This window comes from Zonotrichia albicollis, chromosome 1 (assembly GCF_047830755.1).
Source record: "Zonotrichia albicollis isolate bZonAlb1 chromosome 1, bZonAlb1.hap1, whole genome shotgun sequence".
Classification (NCBI taxonomy): domain Eukaryota; kingdom Metazoa; phylum Chordata; class Aves; order Passeriformes; family Passerellidae; genus Zonotrichia; species Zonotrichia albicollis.
In genome coordinates, this window is record NC_133819.1 from 1,705,957 (window position 1) to 1,722,566 (window position 16,610).

A 16,610-nucleotide genomic window follows, 5' to 3' on the forward strand; every position below is an offset into this window, starting at 1 on the left:
ATCCGTCCCTTCATCTGGGGTCTCATCCAAGCCTACCCCAGCCAAAACACCCGACTGTATGTTCCCTAAAACAGGGCAGCTGAAAAACCGCGGACAAAGGAATTCCAGACCTGGCCTGAAGGAAGGCAGATGTCAACGAGCGGCTTGACAGCAAAATCTCCTCAGAAATTATTTTAGCCCCTGCTCAGGTCTCCAAACCAGCAATCCCAAAAGTTCTTAAGAAAACAGGGGGTCCATAAATCATTCCCTGCTTCCCAAGGTGATGGATAAACTTCCCGAATCACGGCAGATCGAATCCCCAGCTCCCCGGTTTTATACTGCTCCATTCAAATAGATAAAAGTTGCTTGTGTTGGATCAAGCCTGGAATTTGGTCCTCTTCACTTAACCTTCCAATGTACTCAGATTATGATTTTATTTTCCCCAACCACCTTTTTAAGAGCTGTTCTTCCCAAGCCGGCTGAGCTCAATGGCAAATCCCCAATAATTGCAAATAGATTTGGGATTTCCTCCATCCAGACCCATCTCAAAACCAGGATGTTCAACTAAAAAAGGGTAAACTTGAAATTTTGGGGTAGATTTTTTTTATCTTTCCACTACAAGCTACTCATTTTTCATTTTTAGCATTAATAATGATAATAATTAAAAATCCCCTTTGATTAAGCACTGCTTGTTTCACCAACTGGAGTTTTTGATAACTGGAAGATAAGGAGAACATAATGTTTAGGACTTGTTTTGCATTTCTCCACATCCGGCATAAATGAGTCAGTCACACAGAATAGAAGCTTGTTAAAAAACAGATGACGGGTGCAACAATTATTTCTGTGGGTTTTTATTTCTTTTAATAGAAAATTCTAATATAAAACAGCAAACATTTTCAGTTTGCCTTGTTTACAAAAATATTATATATATTTTTTTTATATTTCTGACATAACTAAAATGCACTATTCAATAAAAATATTCTTCCATCAGCTAACTTCTCTTTTTAAAAAAATTAATAAAAAAGTTATATAAATAATGGTTGCACCCCCCCACCCCAAAACTGATCTGGCTGGATCAGCTTAGGAGAACCAACACTTTGACACTTTTGGGGGGACAGGGGGTGAAAGGGGGTCAGGAACCAGAGATCTCCCCTCCACCCCTCTGTCCTTCTCCAGTTACATCTGAGCAAAATCCTGTTTCTCTGGGGATAAGAAAAAGGGGGAAAGTTGCTTTGCACTTTTTTTTTTAATATTTATATATATATATATGAAATGACACCATGAAAAAGTTCAGGGACCCAAATCCACCGCTGAAGTAGTTTTACAAAACCGAGCAATTTCACTGAATTGCACTGGAGATCCAATGGTGTGGTGGCAGAATCAGCCTCTCTGGAAAAATCCAGTTTAATCCAGCTGGGACAAAAAGGGTTTTACAGGACACCCCCCAGTGTTTTATACAGGAGTTCCCAGTCTCTTATTCAGGGTTTTTGGATGGAGTAGCACTCGTGCTCCATGAGTTAATTAAAGTCCAACACATTTCTCACCATCAGAAAACCCAGGCCTAGCACTCCAAAGGGTTTTGAGATGGTTTGACAGATTTTCTCCCAGCTCCTACTTAAGCTCCACTGGATTTTTCCAAAAGGAGGCTTTTGCCCCAATTCTTTCTTCAACGATAAGGCAAACATTGGAAAACGCTGGAACTAAAGACCCCCCACGCAAAACACACCCACAGCGTGGTGCAGGGGGGAGAAGAAAAATAACCCACATTTGTTTTACCACCCTAGGTCAAAAGGCCAAGAAGACAAGTTCTCCTGATTTCAGAGTGTTAGTATATTTTATACACTGCCTATACATTTAACACATGTGCCTCGATACTATTTAGTTATTTATAATTTTTTTTTTAACCACAGGAGAATAAACCTTGCTATTTACAATATATAACAGGCAAGTACTATATCCACATGAACATAAATACAATTTGTGGTGTTTTTTTTCTTGTTATTCATTTTTTTTGTAATTATTTTTTGTCTTTTTTTTTTTCTTTTTTTGTCTTTTTTTTTTAAATACTTACAGAAAGCATCCAGGCTTCAGTGCGTGAGTTATAATACACAGAAGAGCTCTTTCACTCAGTAGTTCATTCACTCTTTGCTGCTTCCTTCTAGACAAGCTTGGACAATCTGCCTGATTTCCCCCCCATCTCTCTCTCCCCCACACTGCTGAACACACCAAGCTTCCCTACCCCATCCCATCCCATCCTGGAATTTTTTTTTGGCCAGGATATCCATGCCAACACTCCCCTCTCTTCTGCTTCTAGGGACTCATTCTCCTCTCACACCAGTGCAATGTGGAGTTACTCCAGCGAGGTCAACGGAGACAGAGACACCAGTGAAAAGAAGGAAAATGAGGCCCATGGTTTAAATATAACAATAATAATAATAATAATAATAATTAATAATAATAATAATGCACATAAATTGCGGCCCATCCTTTAATTAAGAACAGATTAAAAAAGAAAAAAAAATAAAGAATGGTGCCAGAAATAGTAATTCAGACCCCAAAGTTCCTGTTTTGAGCAGGTTTGGATCTGGCTTTACTTTGAAGGGGAAGAGCTATTCTAGAACACACAAAAATGTAACAGTGAGTTTGCACAAATGTGTGAGAGAGAGAGAGACAGAGGGAGAAAGAGAATTTAACATAATACCACATTGAAACCATAAGAAGGTCCTTCTGAAGGGCTTTACAATAAATAAATGTTCAATATTTATAGATATATATATATATTTATGTGTCAAGGTGTGCATATATATCTATATATACACACTGAATAATAGGTTTCTAGGCGATTTATTTTTTAAACCATTAGATAAACTGCTCAGGGGTGACTTTCCCAAAAGCTGTGAGACCTTCCGGTGCTTTGCTGGGGTGGAAGGTGGGAATTCCACATGTGGATTCCACTTTCCCTCCTCCAGCATTATCCCAACCCCCAGAATTGTACAGCAAATAAGGAAACACCAAAAAAAGAGACATTTTGGTTCACTCTGCAGAGCCATGGTGCTATTAAACAGCAACACCCTGTCCCTCTCCTTGCCCCCTCCTCAAGATTTGATGCCAACGAGCCAGGCTGGACTGCAGGTATTTTTAACTAAGAAAACCCCAGATCTATCTTTTCTCTTCCCAGTAGATGCATATGAACAGCTTAAATATTAGTGGCTACAATTAGAGGGGAAAAAATTAAATAAGGAAAAAAAGACTTTGAAAAATAATGGTTTGTCTTGGGAAATTGCTCTTTTTTTTTTTTTTTTTTTTACTAATTTTTACTAATGTTTGAGAATCTCCTCTTTTGAACACCAGATCAATGGCTTATAGACACTCGGTGGAAATTGCTACTACTGGACAATCAAAAATTGCTACCAAAAATCAAACAAAACACCCTCTGCTCCCCATTTTTTCCTTAGAAATCTTCATTCAGGCAATTTGCTGGCTGCCTCCAATCCACTTTTATATGAAGAATATTGGCATGCCAAGTCCTGGATTGTAAATCTCCTCTTCCAAGCAAAAAAAGAAATGCTGGAGGTTGTCATGTGTTTCACAGCGTTGGAGTGATCAACCCCTGCATTCAAATTTCTGGCTTCTCTCAGGTTGTCTCTGTGTCGATTGGCTATTCCAAATCCATGAGTTTGTTAGGATTTAGCAGGTGTGTTTTTAAAGTACAGTTCTCGATCTAGTGGTTAAAAAAAAAACAAACCAAAATCATCTTAAGGTCATAGGGTTTACATACAGCTTGTGTCATGTACCACTGCCATGGTTTAGAGTAAATGGAATGATGACCTAGGAAAGAAAAGTCAGCTCCTCCAGAGGTCTGATCCAGGCCAAAGCGGCTGCTCCACAAGGCAAGACAGCCCCGGGTTCCAAGAGGCACTCGGATTCCTCTTGTCCTACTCAAGAGAAACACGTCCAAATTCAACTCAACGAGTTCCAGTTGGGATTTCTGAAGCAGTTACCACAGGTTGACCTCCATCAGCAAGAGGTGGGAAGAGGAGAGAAAAATAAATCATGCGCCAAGTGAAAATGAAACAAAAGTAGCTAGTGGTTTAAAAAAAAAAAAATTAAATTTAAGACAGCGATAGTGCTAAAGAGCCTGCATTTGGGTGAATTGTTTTAAATAAAGAATGGGATTGGACTGATGTGGACAGGCACGTCTGGTGTTCTGCTGTCTTCCCAACCTCTTTCTTGGATCTATTTCTGTCTGCAGCGTGGTGGACCCAACGTTTCCGAGCTGTGCTGGTGACGATGCACACAGAGACAGAGCTGTCACTAAAGAGCTGATGCTCCCAGTGGGTCTCTTTGTCAGAGCCTGCTTTGCTCCATGTGCAGAAACTCCACTGGAAGAACCCATCATTCCCTACAAATTCCTCTTGAGTTTTAGGAGAAATAAATGTCCGCTTCTGGCACCACCACACTCGAAGCGGAAAGATCTTTTGCATCTGCTCAGCTCTCTGAGCAGTTGGGTGAGCTCCAGGAATAAAGAAGTACAGGATATTCATGCCAAAGGGAATCTCTTAGCCCAGGAGTTCATGGAGGATGGCTGAAACAACGTTCCAAGGAGAAATGATCCGTCAAACTACATAGACGACGAAGGTGAAGGTCAACTGGTGTCTAACCCCAGTGTGACAGGCACTTATTTCCACATGGTTGGACCTCATGAAAATTCAGTCTACAGGATAAACAAAACAAAAAAAAAAAAAACCAAAACAAAAAAACCCAAAACAAAACAGCAACACAGCTGGGTCACCTGTACCCTACAAAGTGCTTATGTCTCAACATAGCTTCCAGATGCCAGAAGGTCAATCAAACCCTGTTTGTCTCCATAGGCAGTTCTCCAAGCTGGCCCAAGTGCAGCAGCAGCCGCGGGTCGTGTCAGTCCTTGCAGGTGTAAACCTCCTCCCTCTGGGTGCACTGCTTGCACTCCACGTAGCAGCACCAACGCACCTGGCACTGGCACGGGCGCGTCACCACCCGGCTCTGCGTGTTGTGGCCCCGGCCGCAGCAGATGCTGTCGCAGTTCTTGTCCTTGTAACACTTCCGTCCCGACGTGCCGGGGGAATAGCGACTCATCAGGCAGAAGCTCGGGGAGTCGTCAATGTAGACGAGGTCCGTAGTCCTTGGGATTTGATCGCTGTGGCCGGGGATGGATTTTTTAGGGGGGGAAATGTCGCCTTCCCCCGTGGCCTCGTTGGTGGTGCTGCCCACCTTGAGCGAGGTCTCGTACTTCTGCTTCAGCTGCTTGCCGATCTCGTGGAAGGGGGAGAGCTGCCTCCAGCACGTCCGGACGGTGCAGGAGCCGGACACGCCGTGGCATTTGCAGGTGGTCTCCACGCCGGCTTTGATGACCTGCAGACACACACACGGCCCCAAAGAGAATCAGTCATCAAAGCATCAAGTAAAACATGATATTTTCTAGAAGAGGCTTCAGGGACACAAAGCTGATGACAATACATCTGTTGCAATCAGACAGAAAACGCATCCTACAAGAAATAGTTCAAAAAGATCTCAGTTCCCAGAGTATGACATTCAAAACACATCCTATAGGAAATACTTCAAATGGATCTCAGTTCCCAGAGGACGACATTCACCTGCAAAAACTTTGCTTAATTGGCTAATTAAAGATACTAGAAAGGTGCACAAAGATTGTCCAGTGCTGCCATTAATTGCGTAGATAAAGACCTGAAATTGTGATACAACTAAGAGATTAATACATATTTTAACACCTATTTATCTTTGTCAATAATAAGTAGGTAAGATATAAAAGTGGAAGAAACAGAAAGAGGTGGGGTGGCACATGCTCCAGAACAGAAGCGTGGACAATAGGAACCTTCTCCATACCACAGGATCCCAAACCCAAGTACAAGAAGCAATTTTAGTTTAGCACCATGAACTGACTGATGCTAAACAAAGGATCCCATTCTTTTCAAATCAATGCAATAAAGAAGTTTCACGGCACAAAACAACATCCACCTACTTAGAAACAGCATTGGAATGTTCCATCTCTGCTTCTCCAGAGAGAAATTTACACCTGGGGTACCTCCATGGGCAGCACATGAGCAGAGATGTTATTTGGACAGCCACACATACCCCACATTTTGTCCACAGATTATAAACACAAATTTGTATTTCTAATTCTCCCACCCTGCCCCTTCCCCAAAATTAGATTCTGTTAACTTTAAATGGGTAAGGTACAAGACCCCTTAAATCAGCAGGTGAGGACAGAGTTTGTTTGACAGAGCTGAGTCCTGACAAGGGACCAAAGTACTGCTGAAAGTGCCCTTCCTTTGGGCATCTACGGTACCTAAAACAGAAGAAAACAACCTCCCCCCGTGCCCATGATGGCATCTGGCTCTGCTGTGGCCTCCTGACAGCAGAGGACTGGCTGCAGTCCATTTCCTGACCATCCGGTTCTTAATTATTTGGCTGCACAAATCCTGCTGAGCCCCATGTGCAACCGTGCAATAGGTCATGGACTCGGAACTGGGGCCTGGCCCAATTGTGATATTCCAGAAACATTTTTAGAAAGACAATATGCATAATGGAGCCTTCAGCAGAGCCTGTCCAATGGTCACACTTCATTCCTGTGACAGCCAAAGACCTTTGCGAGTGCAATCCAATAATACACAGTAGCATTCGGAGCGGTGACGGGTTACAGGGGGAGATGTGTTGCTGGTTATAGCGCTCAGCTGGGATGCCTTGGGTAAGGGCTGTCACGCTTTGTGTGCCAAAGTGTCTCGCCAAGTCCACAAGAAATCCCACAATGTCAGACAAGAGCGTGCAGAACACATTTCAACACCGAGGGGGAGGGGGGAAAACCCCAACCCTCACCCGTCCCCTCCCTGGTGTAAAGTCCCATTTCACTGCTTGGCCGCAAGTGAGAGCTGAGTTCGTGTGAAACAAAGCTCCTCCACCTGATTTCACGCCCACACCATCAGCAAAGCGGGCAGAAATTGCTGGGATACTTGGGAAAGGGCTGCACACTGCAGTCATTCATCACTTCGGGCTTTCCTCAACCTTTCCTCCTCCCCCAGCGCATTTGCATCTGCTCCACCTGGAAAAGGAGGCAACCCCCATTGCCCAGGAGTTGGGAAAGCAAGAAACCAACAGGAACTGGCTCAGCTTGCAGTCCTGCTCCTGGGCTCGGAGCTGATTGAACAAGACAGGGTCATGAAACTCAGGAAGGGAACCTGGACTCGGGGCTGTTCTTGTCAGGAGCCACCTCTCTGGAGCTCAGTGGGAGTGCTGACGTTGCAGGAGCGCTGCAGCCAAGGCGTCCACGTGGGGCTGGTGGATACAGCCCAACACGTGTTGGAAAACCTGATCCTGATGGATTGGCAGCTGGCTGATGGCGCAGGACCTTCAGTCAGGTGTAAGCATGTAGGTTTAGGCACTTGAATCACATCAGCCAGCCAGGGTTGACCTCACCGAGGCAAACACTCGAGTTTAAACACCTCAGCCTGAGAAACACCTCCGAACTCTCATCGCAGTCAGGGCAGCCAGAGCAGGGCAGGATCTGCAGTGAGGCAAACACCTGCTCCACTGAACAGCTCTCCAGGCTCCCTCTGACAGCTGAGCACATCTCCATCACCAACAGGAGCCTGGGGACCCAGCCCACACAGAGGCACCTCAGTTCAGGGGAGTCTGTGAGCAGAATCCCACCCTCAGGGCCAAACTCAGGTGTTTAAATATCTCCACCTAGCACTAACTGAGGTGCTTTAAAACATTCTCATCACACCAGCTGTCCCTGTAGCAGCATAAAGGTCCCTCAAGGGGTACTAATAAGTGTATTTGGGTAAATTAATTCTATTCTCCTAATCTGGACTCAAATTCCACATGAACCCCAGTCTGGATTTTCCTGACTCGCTTCTAGCTCCTTGTTAAGCAAGAGACAGCTCTGGTGGACCAAAGCATAAAAGGTTTCCATTGTCCCTGTCCCCATGAATGCAGCAGTTCATGAAATCCATGTGGATTTTCCTGCTGTGTGGCTGCCGTGCAAGTGCGGTGCATCCCAACCGCCCCGTAAAGCTTCTCCTGGAAGGACCGGGAAGGGCTCAAGAATGCAAGAGTGAAAATCCTAGAAAAATTCCCTGCCCAGGCAGCCTCCCCTGCTGCTGTCAGTCACGCTGCAGCTCCTCGAGGCGCTGCGTGATGGGGAACTGCTGCCTGCAGCCCCAGCCACCCACGAGCCAAAACGAGTCTTGGCAAAGCCCTTCTGGTTCCCGTCCCGCTCCCCAGCTTCCACAACGACCTTTCCTCCTCTTGGTGCAAGCTCCTGTCAGAGACACTTAAATCCACCTCATTTCTTCAGGAGGCAGAGCAAGACTGATCCAAGTCAGCAGGTTCCTTGGAGAAAGCTTTGCTGGCTGGATCCTGGGACAAATGTCTGGATCGTGCTTTCAAACTTGAAGGTCTTCTATCCTTCTTCCAGCAGAGAAAAACACTGTTTTTATTGCCAAAGAACTCTTAGTTAGATGAGGAAGAGTAAGGTTTTACCATATAAAATCATATTTCAAGAGCTGTAGCAGCTCCTGCTTTCTTTTCAGGGCTCATCACAGTTCAGAGCCTGATTTACCTCCATCCTACACAGACCTGAACTTGTCCTGAACTCACCACTGAATAATCACTTCATCCACACCAAGGATGTGGCCACCTGCACCTTTGTCACAGATGTGAAGCAGAATGGCTCAGTTTCCATCCAAGGCACAAAATATTTCATGCTCCCCATGGCTCCAACTCCACAGATACCACACAGGGTTGTAGTAACTCAAGAGTAGCAGCAACAAGGAGCATCCCTTTTGTACTGTGTGCTGTAGAGAGCTCCTACCATGAAAACAAAGCCAAAAAAAGACAAGTGGTGGGTCAGGGATGGCATCACACATGGGAATTCTGTCCTCCCACTCTCCTCTGAAGAACCACCTGGTTTGGCAGTATCAAACAGAACAGTTTGGGAGGAAAATAGGGATTTTTAGCTTGACATAGGAACACAAATTCCCACTGACCTTGCCGTGAGAACACCCAATACTGACAAAATCAGAATGAGGGAAACACAAAGCAGGACAGAACCGTTTTTCTTGGGGTTTTCCAGCTCGGAGGAAACCAGATAGCTCTGCTGGACTGCCTTCCCAACTGGCTTTACATGGGGAAAAGGGATCACAGCAGAGCATTGCTATGCAACATGTAATCCTTCCTCCCAACAATGGTGCGCCGCGAAGCTCAGACTGAGTGCCCCCGTCATGATCAGTCTCAGACATGCTGCAACACACAATTTCTCAGTGTTTTAGCTGAAACGCCGAGGACAGGATTCCCATTCATTCCCAGCTGGGTCACGGGGCTCTGGCAGTGGGGTTTTTTTTTTGGTGGTTTTTTTTTTTTTTTTCAGACAACTCTTGTCTGGGCAGCAGCAGCCCAGGGCGGACACCCGGCCGTGGGAATTCCGCGCTCATTGCTCCGCTGTCGTCATGGCTGGGCTACGGCTCCAGGGCTTCAAACCATTCGCTATGGTTTGGGGGAGAGGAGGGCAGCAAAGCCTCCTCGCAGGCAGATCATCCAGGGAAAAGCCTTGCCTGGCTTTGGGAAGGGCTTTGGGATGCCTCCCCACAAATCCAATCCTCTCTGTCCCCTCTCCAATTTAAATAGGCTTAGTCATTCTCTCAGCTCGAGTATTAACGTTTGTTTGGACAGCAGCCACGGTCCCCACACACAACCAGTGGACCAGACTTGTCCCTTCACACTGGCCAATGCCACTGGCTGAACTATAAAAGTTTCACAGATTGTTTGTTGTCATCCTTTCTTTTTTTTCCTCTACCTTGTTAAAAACCCTTCTTTTCAGCCTGTTCTCAACCTGCTTTTTCACAACAGCTTTCCTCTCCCACCACCCTTCCCTCTTTAAAAAAATAGGAACATTCATATTTTAGTGACATAGGTATTAAAACACAAACATTTAAGCATAGAACAACATAACCCTACTTAAAACTGAGAACTTCAGAAGTATTTTCCCCATGCTCAGTATTCCTAGCATGCTTCCCATGCTAAAAAAGCTCCACATAAACAACCAACTGCAATCACTTATGGGACACAGCAAGCAATTTTTTTTCCAGAGTATTGATTTCCAGGCCTAAGAAAGGCTTTGGCTGAGCCATTCTCAGCCTGAAATGAGAGGAAAATCCAGAGAGCACGCCTGGGCATTCCTACCTGTCATAACCTGCAGCAACTAATACCAGTGGTGGCCCTGAAAACTGATCTGTACATTAAGAGCTCTTCTCAGGCTGTTATTTGCTGGGTTTGATTTGTACCTTGGTAAACATGTGATGCCCCATTTCCAACTACAAACACATCCCTAAAAAACAGCCAAGAAGGATGCTTTATGTCTTTTGGGGTTTTTTTTGCATGCACCAAGTGGATTAAGCTCCAAAATAGCAATTATTGCACATCATGAGGGTGCAGCAAAGCCTGGAGTTGGACTGGAACTGTGTTAATGAGCAGGAACTGTGTGAGACTGGATGGTCAGTGCTTGTAAACACTGTCTCTGCAACAGGAGAGTTGTGCCTCCCTCCGCCTGTGTGTGACCTTTAGTGAGTCACTTAATCTTTCTGGGTCTCAATTTCCCCCCTCTGCCCAACGGAGCTCCAGAAATGAAGAGGGTGGCATGCTCTGATAGCGTGTTATGTGATAGCTCATGAAGCTCCTCAGACAGATGATAGCTGGGCAAACATCTCCCTGATATGGAGAGTGCATCTCCAGCCCTCCAGAGAGATCCCTGCCAGCGCTGCCTGGGGGGGAAAAGCCATTCCTCAGATGGAATTCCAAAATAAGCAAGTCAACAGCAAGGGACAGTCCAGGCACCTCCCTCTATCCTCTCCAGAGCATCCCAGATGGTTCCAGGTGTGGCTGTCTCAGGGTGGGTCTGGAATTGAAGCCTACAAGGGTGACAAGGACCATGAAGGGCTTGGGACAAAGCAACCTTTAAGGTCCCTTCCAACCCAAGCCATTCCAGGATTCTGTGGTCCTTCAGAAACACTTGCTCTGCACACACCAAAGCATCTTGTGCAAAAAACAATGAAGCCTCATGAAAGGAACCAGTTTTAAAGCAGGAAACTGCTGGAAGAGAGATCTTTTCTTCTTCTCCATCTCTACCTCCCCATAATTTTGTATTAAACACACTCAGCTCTCAAGACATGGACTTCAGGCAAAGGTTTGTGGAAGGATGAAGAAAAAAGGCAGTGAGAACATGATAATTTTTTTTCCTAGGGTAACAGCAGCCCCTTTTAATTGTGCCCCTTGGATCTGTAAGACATGCTTGACCAGACATACCTCTGGAAGAGGTCAGCACTCCTGGGATTAAGAAACTTAGCAACGCTCCAGAGAGGGAGTTGGAAAGTCATGTTTAATGATACTTGGCTGAGAAACTGGGCAAATTTAATTAAAACATCACTTACTCAAGCCCAGTGGAACTAATTGAGTGCTCTAATATTCCGCCTTTTCATTAATGGGTTACAAAAGAGGGCTGCACTTGTGTGTACAAGGGGGAAAAGGGGGGAGGACGGAGAGAAGATGAGAGCTTTAGCAAGGCTGCCTGGGCTTCATTTAATATAACTCAGAAACTTCATTGCTGGCAATGGAGCTTTAATACAGTTGACTTCTCCCCCCAAAACACCCTCTCCACCCAAGACCCCTCGGAAAGAATGGCTGAATGAGGGAGAGTAGATCTGGCAAAGGAAGGGAAATTGCTTTTTTAATAAGTGGTCTATTCAGAGCTCCTGCTTTTCAATAAAGAGAAGGCTGGAGAAGTCCTGGTCTAATTACCTCATCCTCACACTAGACAAGCTCACCCTTTCATTAACCACTGAGGTCATATCATATAACTTGGTGAGCCACCACGGGCACAACATGTTCAGTGATTATTTCACTGGTGGCAGCAAAATTACAGGCAGCCCATCAAGGTTGTAAAAAAGCAGAAGTGAATTCATAATTAAATGAGAACGTCTACCAAGAGACACTAAAACTAGGCGGGATAGGATCATGTCACCCTCGCAGAAATACAGGGATTGTTTGCTGGTGTGACACCATGGAGAAACTGGTGTGGTGACCAGGAGGAGAGAGGGTTGCTTGCCAAATTAGTCAGTCCAGCACAGGTCCTTTTTTTTTTGCTGGGTCTCAAGGGACTATTTGTGTGTTTTGCCATGGTTGGGAGTAATGAGATGGGAGAAATGACACGTAAAGAATCAGTGAGAGACCACCAAGCTTGTGCTGTATCATTGGTAGAGACTTCTCCACTCCCTCAGTGAACACACGCATCCACACGCTGAGAGAACTTCAGCTCCAAACTGCTCAGCTCCAAAATGGCACAAATCAAGGCTGTCTGCACCCCTCTACTGCCTCTGATCAACCCCAAATCAAACCCAGATGAGTTATTGTTCCAATAACCACACTAGGTGAGTCCAAAGGGGTTTCATTCTGCTGCAGTCACTGAGCAAACTCTGCTTGATAAAGGCAAAGTCTTTATGGAAGGAGTTGGTTGGTGGGCAGCCTCTTTGAAGGCACAGAAAACGTGCTGAGAATCATCTTTAACTCAGTACCTTTCTCAAGGGAAATATCCACAAACTCAGCAAGGAATGCAGTGGTGCTCTCAGCCTTCATCCCCTCATCCCTGCACTTGCAGTGGGAACAGGAGGAAGAACAGGGATCAAACCCAGTATTAATCCACACCTGAGAGCAAGCAGTGCCAAAGACAATCCATCCACCACATCAAGAAGGTCAAACTGGTTTCAATATTCTGGAATCTGAATTAAGCACTGCAAGTTTTGACTTTGTAGTCACAAAGTCAGGCTGGGTCCTCACTCTGATCATCATCTTAGTGACACTAAATTGTGCCAGGGGTTAAGAGCTGAATATCCCAACCATACAGATGTGTGTCCTCCTGATCTTCTACCACCACCCTCCTGAAAGTTTCCTCCTCAGCATTCCCTCCTTCTCTGCCTGGCTCCATGGTGGAGCTGTGAGCCCGCTGGGCTGCTTGGCTTGGCTTCCAACCACGCCATGGCACAATGAATTATGATATCCAGCAGCACAGATAGAGAAATCATCTCAACTGCTGCTGCAAACAGGCAAAGGAGAGCTGTCACACAGCAATCCCAGCTTGACAGAGACGTTGTGAGTGGACGAAAATAGGAGCAGTGGATCACTGACCTACAGCAGAGGTCTGAGACCTGGGTTGCCAGGAGGGCTCTGGGTGTCTGGACAGCCGTCACAACTGTTACTCAGCTGTTCAGCTCCAGATACCACACTGAGAAACCACTGCTGGTGGCCACAGTCCCACTGTGCCAAGGGGAGTGCAGAGGATGCTGGGGAGTCCTGCATCTTCCCCTGGGAGCTAACTCACAAGGATCAGGACACAGAAGGGAAGGTTCAACCTCTCAGCTCATCCTTGGAGTTTGTTTAACTCAGAGTTGTGCAGTGTAGAGCACAGATGATAATTAAGGACACAAATCCTAAATCCAAGAGTGGCCTCAGCCATATGGACATCCTGACTGCAGCTCCTGGGATTGGGAACACTGGGAGTGGGGCCAAACCCATCTGGGAGGTTTTTACCCCTTCCACTGTTGGTGGATACCCCTGGAGCTACAAGGACGTGCCAGTGGCAGCCAAAGTCCCATCCTTGAAGGTTTTGATGAGACTGTATTGTGTGGCTCTGGAATGAGAGGAGAGCCAGGACATCTCACAGAAACATCCAGCATGGAAGCACAGCTCCATGGCCACCTTCTCTATTGCCATCCCATCTGCTACACACTCAACTCCAAAAGATGGGAATGGAAGGAGAATGGAAGGAGAGCTAGGACATCTCGCAGAAACATCCAGCATGGAATCACAGCCTCCATGGCCACCTTCTCTATTGCCATCCCATCTGCTACACACTCAACTCCAAAAGATGGGAATGGAAGGAGAATGAAGGGAGAGCCAGGACATCTCACAGAAATATCCAGCATGGAAACACCCACCATGGGGCACTTTTTCCACTGCCATCCCATCTGCTACACACTCAACTCCAAAAGATGGGACAGAGCAACCAACACCAGGGTTGAGACAAGTCCCATCATCCTGCAAAGCCTGTTTGACACGTCAGTGAGCTGCCACAGGAGCTCAGAGACACTGAGCCCTTTAATCCAGAGCAGGAAAGCTGTCAGCCAAAACCAGACACCAGCTAAATCCAGGATATTTCTAATCCTGATCTCAGCACTGTCTAGGAGCATCTGGTAGTGGGGAGAGGGGGAGACACTTTGCTGGCCAGCCCTGGCTGGTGGCATTCCCCAATGCCCCAATTCCGTCGCGAGGAATGACATTTTATACATAGACACAGCAACAACTGAGCTGGGGTGGCCATTCCTAGAATGCACAACTGGCTGGGCTGCATTTGCCTGGGAAACTGGAGACCCAGGTCCCCCATCCCAGCCCCAAGCCTGCATCCAATCACACAGACAATAACAAGGCTCGAGGGCTATTTCTGGCCCTGCAGTATGTCCCCCTTGGAGGTTGGTGCAATGAAACACTGATCCTAAGCACCTGTGCTGGCCAATCTGAGGGATTTTTGTGTTGGAGCAACTCTAGGCTAGGTACAGCCAAGCATTTTATGGGAGAAGGTGGAAAGCCTCTTCCTTTTCCCCTCGCTGAGATGACCCAGCACTCGCAGACACTTTGTCCTTTACATCTGTCACGGAAAATGCTGAGCTGGAAAGGGACCCACAGGGATCATCGAGTCCAAATCCTGGCCCTGCACAGGACAAACCCAAAAATCACACCATGTGTCCCAGAGCATTGTCCAAATGCTTCCTGAATTCTGGCAGTCCTGCAGGGAGGCCCCTAGGCAGCCTCAGAGGGGGTGTAAAGAACAGGAAGAGAGGATGAAGATGGGAAAAGGACAAAGGGACTCTACAACCAAGCACCATCTCCCGCTCTAGGTGACACAGGAGGTTTCTGTGCTCCAGGTGACATAGAAGGCTTCTGCCAGAAGACAAAACTGAAGGGGCTATTAGGTCTGAGGTCAGCCAGAAATTAATCTCTCCACCCTGGTTCCCTGCCAGCTGTTTCTCCAGCCAGTTTTAAAGAAACCTGGCCAATGAGATGCTACACTGTCCATGCTCTACTGAGCTGCTGCAAGAGAAGCGCCTCTCAAGGATGTGTTGTGGCAGCATAAAACCCTTCCTCCATTTCTACCTCATGTAAGCCTTTCCACCCCTTTGTGGTGTGAAACCCTCTCCTCCATGTGAGAAACCAGCAATCTTTGTCTCCACCTCCTATTTCCTAAACCTGGCCAGTCCCATTCCTCTCCCTCTAGTCTCTCTCCAATGGTTTTGCACAGTAAAAACCAGGGCAAAATCCCACAGCTCAGCCTTCTCCCCTCCAGAAGGAGCACCACTCCATCCATTTCACCTCCAACACTCCTATTCCACACCCAAAAACAGCATAACTCCCCCCAAAACCCCACAGCCGCCCAACCCCACCACCCCCACCACCACCACCACCCCGCGGCGCCTTCAACGCACCTTCATGCCCACCAGGTTGTTGTGGAAGTCCACCCTGGCTCGCAGGTCCTTGTTGGGCTTCCTCCCCAGGAACTCCTTGACGAACTTGTTGCTGTACTTGAGGTTGTCCCCGCAGCCTCCCCACTGCCAGGCCTCCCTGTTCTCCAGGTCGGGCGCCTCGTCGCAGGTGCAGCGCTCCATGCGCCCCGCGCTGCACGCCTTGGCCATGGCGTGCGTCAGCCCCGCCGAGGAGATGGCGTACAGGAAGGCTGTCTCCTTGAAACCTGCAGGGACAAGCAGGGACAGGCTCTAGTTGCAGCTTAAAGTGTTGGGGAAGATGAAACAGGAAAGCCTTACAAATATGATTTTCTGGCAAAAGATTTTGAGAATATGGACACTATAAGCGAGATTGAAATGAAAGCAAGCTTTGAGATCCCTCAGCTACTGAACAACGGGAAAACAATGGTGTGGCCAGCTGAAGGTGATCCCATTTTGATAAAACAACACCCTCTGCTTGCAGACAGGCCCAAGGGTCAGAACAGACCCTACAGCTTGGCAGAAGGGGCCCAAAGAGGAGTTTTTGGGGTTTAAAATGTAACACAGTGTGGTAATGTAGTGATTCTTACAGGCTGTATGTGAATGTTATAGGATTTGTATCTTGTACTAGATTGGTTAGTGAGAATAAGAATATTCAACACAGAAGATGATTTATTGTATTGTAATGGGAACTTCACACTCTTACCTCTCGTCTTTTACTTCTTGTCTCTTAGCTCTTGCCTTTTACGCTCTTACCCTTTTACTCTCTCATGCTTTTGCTCTCTTACCCTCTCATCCTCTCTCCCCCTCTCTTCTCTCGGGCCTGCTCTGAGCTGTGTCTGGCAGCTCCCAGCAGGGCCCTGCACCCAGGCCCTTTGCAATAAACCCCAAATCCCAGCAGGGCCCTGCACCCAGGCCCTTTGCAATAAACCCCAAATTCCAAAAGGCCCCTGCATCCAGGCCCTTTGCAATAAACCCCAAGTTCCACGACCTGGCTTCAGAGATCTCTCATCTCCATCTGTCCCAACATGCTAC

General features: G+C 46.8%; 1 protein-coding gene across 1 annotated transcript in view; it reads right to left on the reverse strand.

Moving 5' to 3' along the window:
- Positions 1-3,265: 3,265 nt before the first annotated feature.
- WNT9A (Wnt family member 9A) overlaps positions 3,266-16,610 on the reverse strand; it is a 62,694-nt gene continuing 49,349 nt past the window's right edge. Inside the window, exons 3-4 of the mRNA XM_074539232.1 lie at positions 15,561-15,823; positions 3,266-5,370 (exon numbers count right to left, since the gene is read on the reverse strand). Coding sequence (XP_074395333.1) covers positions 4,897-5,370; positions 15,561-15,823 — 737 coding nt within the window. The 3' untranslated portion in view covers positions 3,266-4,896. The remainder of the gene's footprint in view (positions 5,371-15,560; positions 15,824-16,610) is intronic.